This window comes from Aspergillus niger, assembly GCF_000002855.4.
Source record: "Aspergillus niger supercontig An09".
Lineage (NCBI taxonomy): Eukaryota > Fungi > Ascomycota > Eurotiomycetes > Eurotiales > Aspergillaceae > Aspergillus > Aspergillus niger.
In genome coordinates this window covers 489322-507188 of record NT_166525.1, presented here as the reverse complement: position 1 = coordinate 507188, position 17867 = coordinate 489322, and the positions used below count along the sequence as shown (strand labels likewise).

The following is a 17867-nucleotide window of genomic DNA, read 5'->3' as shown; positions in this document are numbered from 1 at the left end:
AAAAAAAAAAACAAAAAAGAAAGAAAGGCCAGCAGAAGATTAGTATGCGGACAGTACTCTCTGCAAGATATGTTTCATGTGTAATAGGTAGCTGCACCGCCTTTGCAATCAAGAATTGTGTTGATTACTAGTAGTCGGAATATTGGTGATATATCGATTATCACTGGGTTTGTGAATATGACACTGGACAAGAGTATTCGATGCGTCATGGCTATTATCTAGTACATGAGGCTAGGTAAGAACGGCGGTCCACCGACAATCACGGGGCGCAAGAATGATTCACCGAGTTGGAGGGTCGGCCATTTAACTAATTTGTTAACAAACTCCAGCCCAAACCTAGCCAGTCAGGAACAGGATCATGAGTTATTTTCAGACCACATTGGGCTGCAACTGCAAAGACACAACATCACATACTGCTATTAATAGACTTTTGACTTTTAAGACATGCTCTAATATTTATCGTGATGGTTCTGTTTTTTATTAGAGATGATCAATTCTATCGCAGTCGAGCTGCTTGGAAATGGATGCCTGGGGAATGACAGTGGGCCATGGAAGCTCGATTTACAAGAGGGATCTCGTCGACTAGTTAAAGAAAGGGAACAATTCACCATGTGGAGAGGAGAATTAAGGGAATTTCCCACTTGTTTTTTCCCTCAATCTGGCCATGTCTCGGAGCCGACTGGCACTAACCCTAAATGAGCTAGTCAGGGTCCGGGCCAGATCCCGTCGTGGACTAGACTAGACTATCCAGCAAACCAGCTGATTAGCCTTGATTGCCCCTAGCGACGCTGTCCCGTGGGCGGGCAGTTATTTGTGTACGCCCGAGCCATCGTCATTTACCCCGGCCTGTCTCTGTCTTCCTGGTTGACAGACAGACAGACTCATGAATGTTTGGCTTCCGAGCAGTGAACGTACTTACATTCTTCCGTTTAAACTAGATCAACCAACCTCACTGACAGCCCCGATTCAGTTCACATACCGATCGGATTCTGCATTCCTGTCCCCGAGACTAACAACTTGCTTGGGGTCTTGGCGACGATAAGCGGCCACCCCCGTGATATTCCCAGATTCAGCATCGCTTCCCCTCATCACCGGCCCCAGCATTCTTCTTTCTCACTCTCTTTCTCTCTGCCTCCCTTCAGGCTGCTTTCCAAACCCATTGCCCGGCCTGGCACTACGCCTACGTACCTGACCCTCTAGTTCCGGTGCAGATCCTCGAATTAGAATCTCTTCGTTGATCAGCTCTCGTCGCATCCACGCCGATTCTAGTCATCGCAAGAAACTGCTCCGGGTCCGACTAATAAAGTTAAGGTGGCATTACTATTGGGTGTTAGAGAACGCTTAGTGCCCCTCGACCATCCCAGGCCGGGTCCGGGTCCATCTCCTCCGCTCGACTACTTGGTATTAGTACCCTCTCTTTGACCACTCGCGCCCGCCACTATTTCCCCTTCTTTTCCTCTCTCATCCATCGCGCTCGTTGATCCTTTTTGCGCTACTGAACCCCATCCGGTTGTCGCCTTGGCAGGGGGTTCTGACAGCAAGCACTTCCTGGCCTTTTTCGCTCGCCTACTACATACACTGGGATCTCCCTGTTCGCATTCGTTTCGTATCCGCGGTTGTGGGAGACTGTCCCAGGCACCGGCCATTCAGCTGCGCGCGACTATACGAGCCTGTTCAACCGAGATCCGCAGACCATACTGCATAACTGTCCATCTTTCGGTCGCTTGAATCGCTGCGTCCTAGTCCACCGTATCGGACACCCCTCACCCCACGGCGCGATCAATTCGCCCACCCTTGTTCTGCCTATGCGCTAGAAAAGGTGAGTCGCGAAACCTTACGGGAGGGAATATCGAGAACAGAAATGCCACTCTTGCCTGCGCAAAGAAGATCATTGCTAACTTCGACATCCTCGTCCTGCAGGGCCATGTCTTTACCTCAACGTCCGGGGAAAGCCTCCCCGCGACGAGAAGATCCCTACTCCTCCTTCCGGGAGTCCTCCCGCCGACGGCACCGCACCCACGAGAGCGCCCACCACAATGATTCATCAGCCGAATCCCCATCAGGTCACCGCCACCATCGCCATCACCGCTCACGCAGCTCCCGAAGACGCGAGGATGTGGACGAAGAAAGAGGGGAAGTGGGTGCGGGATCGAGGCACAAGAAGACTCTATCGAAGCCGGAACGCAGTCGGGTCGACCAAAGCCATCCGCACTATCATTATCGCCAGAAATCTCAGAACATGCCCACGCAGCCGTCGACGACCGGAGATGAGCCCCTAATGGGAGCGGAAGGGGAGGCAGAAACAAACAGCTCCCAGAGCATGGACTATAAAGGAAAGGATAGGGTATATGTGACGGAGGGAAATATCAACCAGCCCTTAGAACGACTCCCGAATCGACGTCGCATCAAGAAGAGGCGATCATCACGCAAGATCACCCGAAGGGCAGCCGCAGCGGAGAGAAAACGCCAGGAAGCCTTGGAGCAGGTGCGGGCACCCAGTCCGTGGACCACATACTGCGCGATTATTACCTTCTGGGCTCCCGACTTTATCTTGAAGTGCTTTGGAATGCCCAAAAAGGCCCAGCGGAGTGCCTGGCGCGAGAAGATTGGCCTCATCAGTCTCATTTTACTTGTTGGAGCATTCGTCGGTTTTCTGACCTTCGGATTCACGGCGACCGTGTGCGGAACCCCTCCCACACGCCTGAGGATCAATGAAGTCAGTAGCAACTACATGATCTTCCACGGCAAGGCCTATGATCTCTCCCACTCCACCCACCCGGCTGCTGCGGGCATCCCTGCCGGTTCCAATGTCCTCTGGGACCTGCCCCACAAATACGGAGGTCAGGACGGAAGTTTCTTTTTCCAAGAAGTCAATGGGGCGTGCAAGAATCTCATCACCCTGGCGGACGGATCGGATGTGCCTACCAATTCAGCCGGCGACCTCGCCTGGTACTTCCCCTGTCACGCCTTCAATCAAGATGGGTCGTCCAAACCGAACAAGACGGTGGATTACTACCTCGGCTGGGCCTGTCACACTTCAGGGACGGCTCGGAAGACCTTCTATAACTTGAAGAGCGCCGGAGACGTGTATTTTACGTGGGACGACACCAAGAATACAAGCCGAAACCTTGCAGTTTATGATGGCGACGTGCTCGATCTGGATCTACTGGAGTGGTTCAATGCCTCCCAGGTGAACTGGCCGTCGAAATTCGATGAGCTGCGCGAGAATTCCAAGGTCCGTGGGGTCGATCTCACGTACTACCTGCAAACGGGCCAGGAAAAGAGGATTGGCCAGTGCCTGTCGCAGATCATCAAGGTCGGCAGTATTGACACCGATACCGTGGGATGTATCGCTTCCAAGGTCGTCCTATACGTCTCATTGATATTTATTCTGTCGATCGTCGTGGTGAAGTTCATCTTCGCTCTGCTGTTCCAGTGGTTCATCTCCGCTCGCTACGCCGCCCCGAGAACCAGTATGGACTCCGACTCCAAGACACGGAACCAGCAAATCGAAGATTGGGCCAATGATATATATCGGCCGGGCCCGCGCATGACGGATCACAGTGTGGTGGAACGGGGCACCAAACGGGCAAGCTTTCTGCCTACCACCTCTCGCTTCTCCAGCCCGTACACTGTGAGCAACGGAGGCAAGCAGAAGTACCAGTACGTCACTATGGCGAGCCAGAACTCCACCACACGCCTAGTACCAGGCGCCATCAACTCGATGTACAAGCAGAGCCACAACAGTAGCGGGGGCAGTATAGGACCCGATGGCTCGCGCCACAATGTAGCAGCCAGTCGATCGAGTCTGGCCCTTCCCGGACAGGACTCGCGCTACTCAACTGCCATGCTTGAATCGGAAGCTCCGGGGATGGGCGGATATGTCCACGAGGGTGTTATCCCGCAGCCACCGCCGGAATGGCAGCCCTATGGGTTTCCTCTCGCTCACTCACTCTGCCTGGTTACCTGTTACTCGGAAGGTGAAGAGGGTATCCGCACCACACTGGACTCGATCGCCATGACCGATTATCCGAACAGTCATAAAACTATCCTCGTGATCTGCGATGGAATGATCAAAGGAAAGGGCGAGGAGTTTTCCACCCCAGATATTGTCCTAAGAATGATGAAAGATCCCATTATCCCCAAGGATGAAGTGCAATCCTTCTCATATGTTGCCGTTGCCACCGGGTCGAAGCGCCACAACATGGCGAAGGTGTATGCCGGATTCTATGATTACGGTGAGGACTCCATCATCCCAGAGGAAAGGCAGCAGCGCGTTCCGATGATGGTCATTGTGAAGAGCGGCACTCCAGCCGAAGCAAACAAGTCCAAGCCGGGAAATCGGGGCAAGCGAGACAGTCAAATTATTCTGATGTCCTTCCTCCAGAAGGTCATGTTCGACGAGCGGATGACAGAACTCGAATACGAAATGTTCAACGGCTTGTGGCAGGTTACGGGCATCTCGCCCGATTTCTATGAAGTCATTCTGATGGTCGATGCGGACACCAAGGTGTTCCCCGACAGTTTGACCCACATGATTGCCGCGATGGTCAAGGATCCGGAGGTGATGGGACTATGTGGTGAAACAAAGATTGCCAACAAGAAGGACAGCTGGGTGACGATGATCCAAGTCTTCGAGTATGTGCCCTCCGTTTTTTTGTGTTACTGCAGTACTAATACAAGCAGGTATTTCATCTCGCATCATCAAGCCAAGGCGTTCGAATCGGTCTTTGGTGGTGTGACGTGCCTTCCCGGGTGTTTCTCGATGTACCGGATCAAAGCACCCAAGGGTGGTCAGAACTACTGGGTCCCCATTCTGGCGAGCCCTGATGTGGTGGAGCATTACTCAGAGAACGTAGTCGATACGCTGCACAAGAAGAACCTGCTTTTGCTGGGTGAGGACCGGTATCTATCAACACTGATGCTGCGGACTTTCCCCAAGCGAAAGCAGATTTTTGTGCCCCAGGCAGTCTGCAAGACGCAGGTGCCGGACAAATTCATGGTTTTACTCTCGCAACGACGACGCTGGATCAACAGCACCGTGCACAACTTGATGGAGCTGGTCCTGGTACGAGACTTGTGCGGGACCTTTTGCTTCAGTATGCAGTTCTGCATCTTCATTGAGCTGATTGGCACGCTGGTGCTTCCAGCAGCCATCGCCTTTACCTTTTACGTGGTCATCAACTCCATTGTGCACAAGCCAGTGCAAGTGATTCCACTGGTACTGCTTGCGCTGATCCTGGGATTGCCAGGAGTGTTGATTGTGGTGACGGCGCACAAGTTTGTGTATGTGCTGTGGATGCTGATATATCTGCTGTCCTTGCCAGTGTGGAACTTCGTACTACCGACGTACTCGTACTGGAAGTTCGACGACTTTAGCTGGGGTGACACCCGACAGACGTCCGAAGGGAAGGACAAGGGGCACGAGGCAGGGGAGGGAGAGTTTGACAGCAGCAAGATCACGATGAAGCGGTGGCGTGATTTCGAGAAGGGTATGTAGACATTATGTGTGTGGTGGCCAAAACTAACATATCAATAGATCGCCGATTGCGCATGCAGATGTCAGGCTGGGGTCAGGCTCCGGGGCCGGGAGGATATCCAACCTATCAGGACCCGTATGGGGGACACTAATCATCGACGATTGATTTTTGGATGTATATTTCGGATGTTTGATGAGTTATGACTGTACTATTGTAATGTTCTGTATCTTTGTCGCCAGCTTGGGTCGGCTGGATTTTGCCTGAGTTATTCGGACTGAATGGCTGTACGCTCTGGCTGGCTCCTTCAAATATGGCTTTTATAATATTTTTGGATGCGTTTGGATTGAGCATGTGCTGCAACAGCGATTGTGACATAGCAGTTACGAGTAACGATGGAAACGATCCACTGAATAAGATGTATGCTTTTAGAGATTTCCCGGGAAAGAATGCCGGCAAGCCAACCGACCCTTTGCATTTGAGATATTTCCTACGGTTTCATCTACCTCAGGTATTGTGGCTGCATCTCCTACGTCACGAATAAATACGAGATGCTTCTGATGAACTCCCATGAAACTTCTACCAGAAACGTTCTAACACGAAATAATCCCCTAATCATCCTTCACCTCTCAATAAAACGATCTAGTACGGCTTAAACCTCCCCTTCTCCCTATTCTTTTTCTCCTTACGGGATCCCTTCGCAGCCTCTTCCGCCTGAGCACCTCCCTGCCCCTCACCCTCAGGCTTCCACGCACGAACAACCCCATCCTCTCCGCACGTAAACACAGAGTGCGACTATAGTTGTTATCGTCAGCTCCATCCATCCAATCAATCCCGTAAACATCATATTCAGAAGTGATACACACCTTCTCATCAAGATACACCGACCTTACCACCTCCTCGCCATGCGCCCCAGGCAACCTCCACAGATTCTCCTGATCGAATCTCCACGAGGGCTCCGAAACAAGCGGAATAAGATCAAGACGGTTCTCCCTACACCAGGTTACAGTACTCGTTAACATCATCATCATCCACAACAAAATCCAAAAGAGAAAAGGTGGGGGAAGGGATAAACATACTCCTTGTTTCCCCCAGCAACATACGCCCCCTGACTTCCCACACACACCTGCGCAATATACTCACACCCCAGCGGCTGCCTCAAATCCCCGAACTGAATGGGACTTGGCTCCTGGGCCGCATCATCGGGGTCAGTCGCCGGGTGCACGGAGAATACCTCGTCATGGCTGAGTGCGTAGATGGTGTTGTTGCTGAGGAATCCGGCGTGGTGCACGGAGCCGTGGTTGATTACTTGAACCAAGGCCTCGTCTTCGTCGGTGATGGTTGTGTTGTAGATGTTTACTAGACCGTCTGTGCTGCCGGAGAGGAAGAGGGTCGGATTGGTGGGGTGGTATTGGAGCTGGGGTTTTATGTCAGTGGTGTCGGTCATTTGTGTGGATGGAAGATCTGGGTTGGGTTGGGTTGGGTTATACCTCTGTTACGTCGTCGTTGTGGCTCTCCACGTATTGCAGGCTTGTTTGGCCGGGGGATCTTGTGTCCCTGGGGCGTCAGTTAGCAGCTCGTGAATTTATACTGTAGTACTTTGTGGGGAGATTTGTGCGCATATTGTGAGCTGCTGGCTTACCAGAAGGCGACGATGGCTTGGTATGAAACGAGCTCTGTTCCGGCTGCGACTCCGTGGACTTCGGGGCAGCAGGCGACAGATAATATGGGGGCTTGTTTCGCTGTTGGGAAGGTTAGCACTGGGTAATCATGAGAGTTGTGCATAGATATAGGAGACAATATGAGAGGAATTTCAGGGGGAGGGAGGGCTTACATGTCTCCAACTCCACAACAGCACCCTTCTTGCCGCTGCGCAGATCCCACAGCTTTACCTTGTTGTCTCTTCCTGCCGTGGCCAGCACCTGCTGGTTAGCATCATATGTCTTTAGAGACGTGACGCCCTCATGAGCACTCGCCGCGATGACGGTCGCATGGTCGAGCCTGTTAGCGTCAAATACGCGAAGCGAATCATCCGATGATATCACTGCGAACGACTCCGGGGATGCGGGAGTAATCGCATAGATGTAATGGCCTTCCGCCAGGGACAGCGAGGAAGATGCAGTGGATTTGAGCATATGCATGATTTATGAAGACAGGGGAGCTCTCAGTAGATGATCTTCGCACAATTGCACTTCCTGGGGAGCCTGTTTAGTCTCTAGTGAATTATTGATAGACAGGTCATCTGCCTCGAGGGGGTTCTACTAACAACGTGATATCTATGTTGCTCCTTTACTTTAGAAGAAAGGTTCTGCTTGGTAGCTGGAACCCAGTATATAGTTGATGTGAGTATATGAAGATTCCAATGCTTTGGAATATTCCGCCGTGGCTGAATGATGGGACTCTCACTGCCAAGCCAAGGGATTCCTCCCGAAATTTTTGCACATATGTTGTTGATGCCTTATCCCTCTGGCATTCACTCGTTGCTGCCTCGGGTGGGACCCGACAGTCCTCAAACGATGAAATCTTATTGGCTCTGCTAGTTGAGCTCGGTTTCACCATTTCTATTGGCGCTTTCTCACTCTACTCCATATTACAGCTTCCGCTTTGCAATGCGGGGCTGTGCTGCGACTTTGAATTGCTCGCATAGCAAGAGACACTGACCAGCAATCCAGCTCTTCTGCCCACATATGTTGCCTTTGCCTTAGTATCTCATAATTTATGTGTCCAGTGAGACAGTTTGTTTGTACTGTAGCTTGAGTTGGGAATCGTGTCCTGTGACCATGGAAATATATATTCTGGATCTCAGAACATCTCTACCGTTTGTAATTTTTGATATACTTCCCAGGATGGGACAATGGGGACGATGAGTATTGGGATGCCATATCACTTGAAAGCCTCTTAGACAGACTGCACCTATTTTTATTATGCTAAATTCTTTACGAGACACTTTCTTCAAGTTTCTGGCCCTTTGTGAGGCAGAGTGAAACACGAGCGTTCAAACTTGTGTTGTAGATGTTTATGATATTTATCTCAGACAGTCTTTCCACATCCTGTAATCCCCAACAGAAAAAGATACACAGTATATCACTAGAAGCTCCTAATAGTTATCATGCTGCACCCTAACAGCAATGCAGTCACCCTGCTGCGTCAGCGACCCCGATTCCGGAGAAGTATCCGAGATAGCGATAAGGATGCGGAGATAAGATTGGCAAGTGGAGATGAGAAAGATATCCTCGGCCTCAGAAGTAGGCCCGATGATAAATAACTAGTGAACAAGTCCCCCGCCCTTCTCCGAGCAAACTACACTTCAACATGCTGAATGCACGCTCCATTGCTCTGGCCTCGTTGCCAGTTCTTCTCCTACTATTCGCCCAGCAACTTGCCTCTCACCCAACCGAGCAGATTCAAGCCATTCTGGCTCCGTGGGTCCCGGCCGCACTACAAGATGTCGTGCTCTATAATCGACCTCGCGTCATAATCCCCCAGGGCACTGTCGTCGGCACGACCTTGACAGACACGCTCAAGTCCCCGGTAGATGCTTTCCGAGGAATTCCATACGCATTGCCTCCAATTGGGGATAGACGGTTTCGCCGTGCGGAGGCTGTCCATGCGACGGACGAGATTATCGATGCTAGTGAATTCGGCCCAAGGTATGCTTCTTATACGACATTCAGATCATATCTGACCTTTCAGGTGCCCTGGAAAGCAGCTCTTGAATCCAAATGACATAGGTGGTGATGAAGACTGTCTCACAGTCAATGTCTTCCGGCCTCATGGCGCTCAGGGAAAACTCCCTGTCGCTGTATACGTGCACGGCGGAGCCTACAATCGCGGCACTGGTAGGTGTATCACCCTCAGTCCTCTATATACCCACAGCTAAATATCCAGCCTCCGGACACAACACGGCCTCGATGGTCGGCTGGTCGGACGAGCCCTTCGTTGCAGTCAGCTTCAACTACCGGTACGTCCTCAAACCTGTCCTCCGAATCAACTCAACTAACAACCCATCAGCATCGGCGCCCTCGGCTTCCTCCCATCCACCCTAACCGCCAAAGAAGGAATCCTCAACCTAGGCCTCCATGACCAGATCCTCCTGCTGCAATGGGTCCAAGAAAACATCGCACATTTCAACGGCGACCCAACCCAAGTCACTCTAATCGGCCTCTCCGCCGGCGCGCACTCCGTATGCCCCCTTCTAAGATACAAATAGAACTCAGTCCCCTACCCCCAAACTAACGCCACACAGATAGCCCACCACATCATGAACTACAACCCACCAAACACCCCCCTCTTTCACCGCGCCATCATCGAATCCGGCGCCGCCACCTCCCGCGCCGTCCACCCCTACAACGCCTCCCTCCACGAATCCCAATTCACAGACTTCCTCACTGAAACGGGCTGCACTAACCTCCCCGACACTGCCATTTTGCCCTGTCTCCGCGCCCTCCCATCCTCAGCCATTACCACCGCCTCCATCTCCGTCTTCGACAAATACAACCCCTCCATCCGCTGGGCCTTCCAACCCGTCATCGACCACGAGATCATCCACCGCCGGCCCATCGACGCCTGGCGCTCAGGAAAGTGGAATAGGATGCCCATCCTAACGGGCTTCAACTCGAACGAGGGGACATACTACGTCCCTCGCAACCTCTCTCTCTCCGAGGATTTCACTTCGTTCTTCCGAACCCTCCTCCCCGCGTACCCCGAGAGCGACATCCAGACCATCGATGAGATCTACCCCGATCCGAATGTATATGCTACGGCGTCGCCATACCTCGAGACAAGGCCGATCCCGAGTCTAGGAAGGCAGTTTAAGCGGCTGGAGGCGGCGTATGGGCATTATGCGTATGCGTGTCCAGTACGGCAGACGGCGGGGTTTGTTGCTAATGATGATGGTTGTGGTGAGCCGGTGTTTTTGTATCGCTGGGCGTTGAATAAGACTGTTATTGGAGGCGCGAACCATGGTGATCAGATGGAGTATGAGACGTTTAATCCTGCGGTTAGGGATATTTCGGAGGCTCAGAGGGAGGTTGCGGGGTTGTTTCATGCGTATGTGACTTCGTTTGTGGTGCATGGGGATCCGAATGTTCTGGGGGGTAGGTATGAGGGGAGGGAGGTTTGGGAGAGGTATAGTGGGGAGGGAGGGGAGGTGATGGTGTTTGGGGAGGGGAATGATGAACGTGCTGGGGGGGATGGAGTTGGGGTTGCGGCGAGGTTGAAGAGGGATGAGTGGGGGGTGAAGGAGTGTGGATTTTGGTCTGGGAGGAGTGGGATTTCCGAGTGATGGTTTGTTTATATATAGTCTAGTGGAAGGGGATGTATATACTGTAGTCACTATCTGTAGAACTTTACTTGGTGTGTAGATAGTAAATACTACAACTGCTGAAGACCTTGGGATAGAACGACATGCTGTTTAATCCTCAACCCTGACTAGATATATTGTGCATTACTTGCATCCACGCCTAACATCTACTCATCTGTATCAGGCGTATCCCGATACACCTCCACCGGCACCCCCATGATATCCGCCTTGATCAGCAGCGCAATGAACCGAGAAAAGTACCGCGAATGCGTCGTAGTCCCGGATATGAACCAGACATGGCCATCTGCATTGCCATCCAGTCAGCTTCAATCACTCACAAAAGCAAAGCAGATATCAATAGGGTGGATAACGTACGCGGACTAGGCTTAAACGCCCCCCTAACCTCCCCCTCCTTATCAAGCCCCCAATAATCCTCAACTCGATCATACACCTCCTTCCCAAATAACTCTTTCACCGTATCCCTGGCATTCCCCTTATACCCCGTAGCAAAGACCACCACGTCAGCAGGGAGATGCGTGTCATCTTCGAAGAGAAGTCCGGTACGAGTGAACCTGGCGAGAGGACTATCGGACTTGACTTTCACCTGCACCACAACCACCCCTAATCAGCGATCCATCTTCATCAGCAGAATCTATGTGAGTGTATGTAACAAACCAATCCCTTGGCAATGTTCGCACAATTCCCCACATCTATGTAATGTCCTCCGTAGCGTTCGTGAACGTGCGCGACGACTTCGGCGCCTCGGTCGACTTTGAACCCCGCTCGTTCGAGAGCGTCGAAGCGCTCTGGGTTCTGGGCAATCTTTGCGCCTAGGGTGAGGGTGCTCATGAGTCGGCTTACAGCTAGGGGGGTGGAGAGTTGTTGTTTGTCGGCGGCGAGGGTGCCTGTGTTGTGGATATGGGGGTTATTATGGTTTGGCTTGTGTGGGGTTGGTAGGGTGGAGGTACCTTGGGCTCGTTGGGGCATGAATTCTTTTGGGATGATGCCTGGAGAAATACATATTAGAGGACGAAGGGTACATTATGGGTGTGAGTGGGTTCCTTACATGTCCGGCTGCGCTGGATCATGGTTATCGAGGCCATTCTTGTACCGACCATATCTGCTGCCGTGTCGTGTGCTGTCTTGTTAGATAGGGTTGATTGCTTTGATGGGCATACGTACCTGAATTAGCGGACCCAATGATGACACCATGCTTGCCCTGCCATGGACGAGGGCTTTTGTATTGTGCGGTGTGTATGATATCGCCTTGGAATAGGTCCTGGATTATTGTTAAATTAGCAGATACCTAATGGAGGGTTAACTTACCTCCCCTGGATAAAAGGGTCGGACAGGCTCCTGCCCTCCAGCTCCAATGGCCATGACGACATGGGAACAGGTAACGGTCCTGGCAGTCATTTGCTCGCCTTGTTTCTGGCGCAGATGAAGAGTCCATTTACGTTGGTTGTCATCCCAGGTCCCTGAGGTGAGCTCCGTCGAGAATGAAATATTCTGTCATTGTTAGCAACGTATTGAGTGGTTGGTTGAGGCTGCATACGATGCAGTATCGCTCAGCCCATGCCTGGTATCCACGGGCCAGATCCTCCCTGTTCATAAATTCGGGATATTTCTCGTTGAAGGTGCGGTGAAACGGGAGCTGGGCGGCATCTCGGACAGAGTGTACTGCTTCGGTCAGTTTGACAGAAAATAGCAATTGAAGGAAACAGAGGCAGAACATTTCATTGATTCATATCGCTGAAGCCAAGAATCGCCCACGCGAGGTGCCTTGTCCACCACCAGATATGACACCCCAAGTGCCTGCAGTCGACCAGCGACACTCAAGCCCGACTGTCCACATCCGATAACCACGCATTCGTACACTGCTCCCTCATGAAGAGGCTGCCTAGTAGGTGCGGGCCCAGGCTCTAACTCATCCACATTTGGCAGGTCTTGAAACTGGTCTAGGATCGTCCTGAGGAGCCAGATTTTCCAGTTGCCATTTCCATCCGGGACCAGCGAGACAAAGCCAGAGCAGGTGGTCGCTGGCATAGCTGCTGTCTCAAAGATGAATGGGACCTCAATCCAGCCTATTCCTGCTGCTGGACATACTACCCGCGAGGCATCGGGGCTCAGCTGAAAGCTTCCTGCCTGGCGAGAACGGCATCGATCATTCCATGCCTTTAGGACAGCAGCAGCGGAATATAACGTCCGTAAGGTTCCAGTCAAGGCGAATGTATCTCGCCATAAGGCATCTGGCGTGAAATGGTCAAGCGACAAGCTACTGAATGGAATGTTAAGGCCCTTCGCGATACCAACCGCATCGGTGTCGCTGGACAGATCGGCTTTTGGTAGGGCACAAGGCAGGGTCGGAAGGATTCCTTGGGGTAGGTTGGCCATGGTATCGGGATCCACCCTACAGGAAGGCTTAGGAGGAGAATACGGGACTGACCGACACGGGGTTCTTAACTCGGATGCTGCCGGTGCCGTAAGCAAGGCACCATCCCTTCGGCCAACTCAGTGGGGTTAAGGGGTCATTACTGATATCCTGCAGGTTTAGTGTATTGATTGGTTGCGAGGGAGAAAACAGTAAATATAATCGATATTGCGGTGCCGAGAGTGGGTTCCAGAATTAGCTGACGAATGACGTATAAAATACACTTTCATGTAATTGAAAGCTTGCATCTAATCGTTCTAGAAGACTGATCCTCTCACGATGTTGAGCATATAGGCGGTGAACAGACCAATTCTTCTGTCTGCTCGATGTCCGGAAATGCGTGTGAACCTTGCATCCGCATGAATACATTTGACGGTCAGCGATCATTGGAAGTAATTACCGCATGCATGGTTGCCCTTGACTTGAATCGACCTCACAGTTATCAGCCAAAGTGTCATTGTCTTATTCATCACTATGACAGCAAAGGATGTCAGTACTGCACATTGCTAGCTCTTCAGCCGGAGCTGAGAGGGTGCTACTTTCATAACGTGTGAATTCCAATATGGGACTGTTGTATAGGCCATCCTGTGAACCTGTTATATAAACCGGCCGGCTATACAAAACATATCCGGAATCTATCTCTAAGTTGGTATCGTATTATGCCATACGCTAAAGCCTTCTGTCCCTATGCCCTTAGACCTCAACTATTCAAATAACAACCTCAACTCCTCGATTCTTTCCTTCTTCTTGTCATCCTCGGAGCCATCTCCACCAACCCTCAGTCCTAAAGACCCTGCAATATTCATCTTCCGTTCCTGAACCCTCAACATTCTTCCCTCGATGGAGTCCTTCACCACGAACCGTGTCACTTGCACATCCCGTGTCTGTCCCATGCGATGAACCCGATCAATAGCCTGAGCCTCAATTGCAAAGCTCCACCAAGGATCCATCATGAAGACATTACTAGCTGCCGTGAGATTAAGACCCACACCTCCGGCGCGGAGACTGATAAGAAGAACGGTGGGAGGGGGCGGGGCGGTCGAGTGTCTGTGCTTTGCCCTGGAGAGGGGAAGCTGGGTGGAATCGTTGGCGTCGACATCGTTGTCAATTTCATTTTGGTCGGCAAAGGTTTCGACCCGGTTGAATTGCGCGAGGGTTTCCGCACGGGCTTTGTGCGGCATGGTACCATCCAGACGGACGTGATGGATACCCGCACGGGTGAGTTGGGGGGAAATGAGGTCGAGGAAACTGGTAAATTGGGAAAAGACAACGGATTTGGTATTGGCAGGGACGCGGGCAAGATGAGCGAGAAGGGCATGCACTTTGGCAGATGTATGGGCAGACGGCGAAAGAGGGTGGATACGGCGGAGGCTTATTCGGGGAGGCGCTTGAGAGGGGGTTGGAGTACTGCTATATATATCGTCTTCGGGTGTGGTATTGGGGCTTTCATGACGAACCACTTCGAAAATGTCCCGCGACGTGGTGGGTGCTCGGCATGAAAAGCACCGAGGGTCCATGCCCTTGTCGGTTTGGTGGCGGATGTAGTCCTCCAGACATTTCTTGCATGCACTGTGCCAGCATGCCGTTACGGCAGGGTCAATCATGGGCTCTTCCGAGCAAATGGGACATTCGCCGCTGGCTTCGTTTTGGATTTGTTTCAATGCATGGGCAGTGAATTTGGCGGAGGGATCCTGAGGCTCGTTGGATTCGGCTGCTTCGGTGGATGCCTTGAAGCGATCAATGAGATCTTGAAGATCCATGTCGTCCTTGAGGTCGTTGGCTGCGTCAGCAGCCGCTGCTGCATCTTCCTCGTCTGCAACTATCGCTTTGTTGCGTGTGAGGATAGGATGACAGCAGGTCTGGCGGAGGCGGAGAATTTGTGCGAAGATTGTTGAATAGGACTTCAACAGAGTGCCAGCTTCGACATTGTGATTGAACGTCTGCTTTGCCCGTGTAAAGATAAGATCATAAATCTCCCGCTCCTGGTCTGGAAGTTCGACTTCCTCTATTGTGATGGTGCGACGTGGTAAAGGCACTAAAGGTTCACCCTCGGGTGTCTTCATTGTCTTCGTACGTCGGAGGACCAGGGGCTCCAGCACGCTCTGCACAACGTTCAGGGCGCGCACATAGTCTTTGGACTCAAAAGGTACAGTTATAAATGTCTTCCAAAATGAGAAGTTATTCCATGGCTCGACCTTGAGAAATCTCACAAGGCTGAACAGGTCCTCCAGGCGATTAACGATGGGAGTTCCTGTCAACACCCAACGATGGGTTGCCTTGAGCTCATAGCACGCCTTGGCTGTCTTTGACAGACGGTTCTTGATTACATGAGCTTCATCGACGATAACTCGGAAGAAGTCCACGGAAAATAGGCCACCGGAGCTCATAGATGAGAGCAACGCGGACATGTGCTGACGGTATTCCGAGAGAACAACGCCATAGCTGGTTATGATTAAATTGGGAGCAGCAGCATTTCCCGAAGCGCAGAGGTTTTTAAGATTGATATTCTTGTCCGCCCCGTAATACATGAGGACGTTCATTGTTCCCGGCTGCGAAGCCTTCAGTGCTTCACTTTCCCACTGCGAAAGGAGGGATGTGGGCGCAATCACAAGAGTGGTATATGGGGCGGGTACGACACCGGAAGCCGACTGAGGCAACCTCACAAGATCAGTGGGCTTCTGAGGCATAATGCGATGAGAGTGGACCAAACTGAGCATCTCAATCGTCTTACCCAGGCCCATTTCATCTGCCAGGATCCCCCCAAGGCAATGCTGCTCTTGGACAGGGAAGTCAAGGCTAAGTTCGCCAGAGTAAGGGTTGACGTAAAAGTGGTCAATGCCAGCCACAGCTGGGAGTTCTTTGTCGTCGACATCCCTGGACGGCCAACTGTACTCCTCCCATAAGGGATGCAGCGACGTCTCCCTTGCAGACTTATTGTCCTTTTCCTTTGCGAGCATCCAGTATAGTGCCTGCCTCTGATATTTTCGAAGATGCAATGTAAATGACGAGGCAGGTTCTGCTTCAGGCATGCTAAAGTCGAACGACTGAGCCTTCTTATAGAGGGTATCAAGCTGATCCTCTTCAAGCTCAGGGCTGTCCTCCTCCGAAGAGTCGTCATTTGTTTGATTTTCCTTTTTCACTCGCTCGTGCTGTTCAGCCATTTCCGCCGCACGAAGCAACCCTTCTTTCTTATGATTTCTCGTCATGTCATTGACGGATGTCGGTTGAAGATGGATTTCATCAAACAGCTTCACAAGAGCCACTTGGCGGAGCCGCAGTGCTTTCTCATCTGCACTTTCTTTCTCCTCGAAGATTGCAACGGACCTATTGTCATCCATCGATTGACTAAATATCCGTGGCTGGAATGCCTCGATGCGTAAGTAGCATCGCAGCTGCAGATAGATGGTGTCATTCACCCGGACCCGGTCCGGCACGTATACGCATACACCCTCAAATGTACACACCCTTTGATCCAGCAGGGTTGAGACCCATTCAGCTGTTTCCCGGGGCAATCTTCCTATTTCCTGCCCTGATTTAGTGGTAAACCGGGTGAGAACGTCACTCTTCTGATTAGAAACCAGCTTCCCGGCACGGTTCCGCTTCGAGAGCGGCTGGGACCGTGTACGCTCAATATTTACAAGATCCCCATGTCTGAGGAATCCAGCTCCACTCCTTGTAGCCCAGGCTCCAACACCAAACGCACCTATGTATCTTAAGGGAGGCTGAGTCGCAGGGCGAGATGTGATCTTGTCAGGCGGTAGGATCTGGGTGTGTGGTTTACAGGTTGCTGACAGGGGAGTAGCAATCTTATGGGGTTGTGTAGGAAGCGGGCGTTGGCGAGCCGTAAGAGTAGTCTGATTCTGAGCACGAGGAGTTGGGGATTTCTTCCAAGAGCCATCGAAGTAGATGTTGACCGCCCGTTCAAGGTCGTCACCAGCAGCACTTCGGATTCTTTGTATTGAATCTGCCGAGAGGTTTTCCCCTATGATACTTGTGAACGTCGATATATCGAACCCGTCGTAGTCCACCTGTAGTAGGGCACCCTCTGTCCTCGAATCTGCATTGTGGTGTTCCGCTTGCACGATCTCTTGCTCCACATGTGGCACAGCATGATCCTCGACCCGCGTAGAATCATCCATCAACAGTTCTTTTGTATCTTCCAGGCCATTTTGAGATCGTGTAGGCTGTGGCTGGGACTCTTGACCGGCCAGGGACGAGGAATCGGGCGTGTGGAGACTTGCTGTGACAGAATCAGTGGATGGTTGGGGAGTGGCGAGATCTTCATCATCCACGAAAAAGCGCCTCTTCTTCAACGGGCGCTCATCAGCGTCATGAATATTCATCCTGGATGGGATTTGTCCCCCTCTGCGTGGCTGTCCAAGCCTGTGCAGAAACCGCTGGACTGGATAATCGCCAGGCGGCCAGGAAGACGCGCCGAGACGCGGTGGACAGTCGGGCCGACGTCATTTTCGCGCCAGTCATGTGACCGTCAGCCATTATGAATTTACACACATGAATCCTCCCAAGTTCCATTGCCAAACATCAGACTTCCGTCGAGTAGGACAGCTTCAGGCCCCGATTTCACCCTGGTCTTGGGTTGCACTCGACTGCAAAAGTGGCGCTGCCATGTCTCTGCAACTGCGGTCTGTGCCTGGTC

The 17867-nt window shown here is 51.9% G+C and overlaps 6 protein-coding genes across 6 annotated transcripts; 2 read left to right on the top strand and 4 right to left on the bottom strand.

The window, feature by feature from the left end:
• Positions 1 to 1113: 1113 nt before the first annotated feature.
• On the bottom strand, positions 1114 to 1703 carry An09g02300 (hypothetical protein; the record flags this gene model as incomplete). Its single annotated transcript, XM_059749652.1, has 3 exons — positions 1114 to 1244; positions 1412 to 1561; positions 1667 to 1703. 3 exons carry the CDS (start codon positions 1701 to 1703, stop codon positions 1114 to 1116), a joined length of 318 nt encoding a protein of 105 aa, XP_059601325.1.
• A 221-nt stretch (positions 1704 to 1924) lies between these two features.
• On the top strand, positions 1925 to 5631 carry An09g02290 (uncharacterized protein; the record flags this gene model as incomplete). The annotated part of the gene is made up of 3 exons (XM_001393506.3): positions 1925 to 4638; positions 4687 to 5492; positions 5540 to 5631. 3 exons carry the CDS (start codon positions 1925 to 1927, stop codon positions 5629 to 5631), a joined length of 3612 nt encoding a protein of 1203 aa, XP_001393543.1.
• A 488-nt stretch (positions 5632 to 6119) lies between these two features.
• An09g02280 (uncharacterized protein) lies at positions 6120 to 7618 on the bottom strand (the record flags this gene model as incomplete). The annotated part of the gene is made up of 6 exons (XM_059749649.1): positions 6120 to 6272; positions 6344 to 6470; positions 6557 to 6894; positions 6968 to 7034; positions 7120 to 7210; positions 7312 to 7618. The coding sequence occupies 6 exons, from the start codon at positions 7616 to 7618 to the stop codon at positions 6120 to 6122; spliced, it is 1083 nt and encodes a 360-aa protein (XP_059601324.1).
• Positions 7619 to 8789: 1171 nt separating this feature from the next.
• An09g02270 (uncharacterized protein) lies at positions 8790 to 10761 on the top strand (the record flags this gene model as incomplete). Its single annotated transcript, XM_059749648.1, has 5 exons — positions 8790 to 9127; positions 9171 to 9316; positions 9354 to 9438; positions 9489 to 9660; positions 9724 to 10761. The coding sequence occupies 5 exons, from the start codon at positions 8790 to 8792 to the stop codon at positions 10759 to 10761; spliced, it is 1779 nt and encodes a 592-aa protein (XP_059601323.1).
• Positions 10762 to 10946: 185 nt separating this feature from the next.
• On the bottom strand, positions 10947 to 12825 carry An09g02260 (uncharacterized protein; the record flags this gene model as incomplete). The annotated part of the gene is made up of 9 exons (XM_001393503.3): positions 10947 to 11083; positions 11155 to 11383; positions 11455 to 11684; positions 11748 to 11786; positions 11846 to 11917; positions 11962 to 12058; positions 12106 to 12288; positions 12335 to 12459; positions 12513 to 12825. 9 exons carry the CDS (start codon positions 12823 to 12825, stop codon positions 10947 to 10949), a joined length of 1425 nt encoding a protein of 474 aa, XP_001393540.3.
• A 1089-nt stretch (positions 12826 to 13914) lies between these two features.
• An09g02250 (uncharacterized protein) lies at positions 13915 to 17553 on the bottom strand (the record flags this gene model as incomplete). Its single annotated transcript, XM_059749647.1, has 3 exons — positions 13915 to 14262; positions 14347 to 14976; positions 15031 to 17553. The coding sequence occupies 3 exons, from the start codon at positions 17551 to 17553 to the stop codon at positions 13915 to 13917; spliced, it is 3501 nt and encodes a 1166-aa protein (XP_059601322.1).
• Positions 17554 to 17867: the final 314 nt, after the last annotated feature.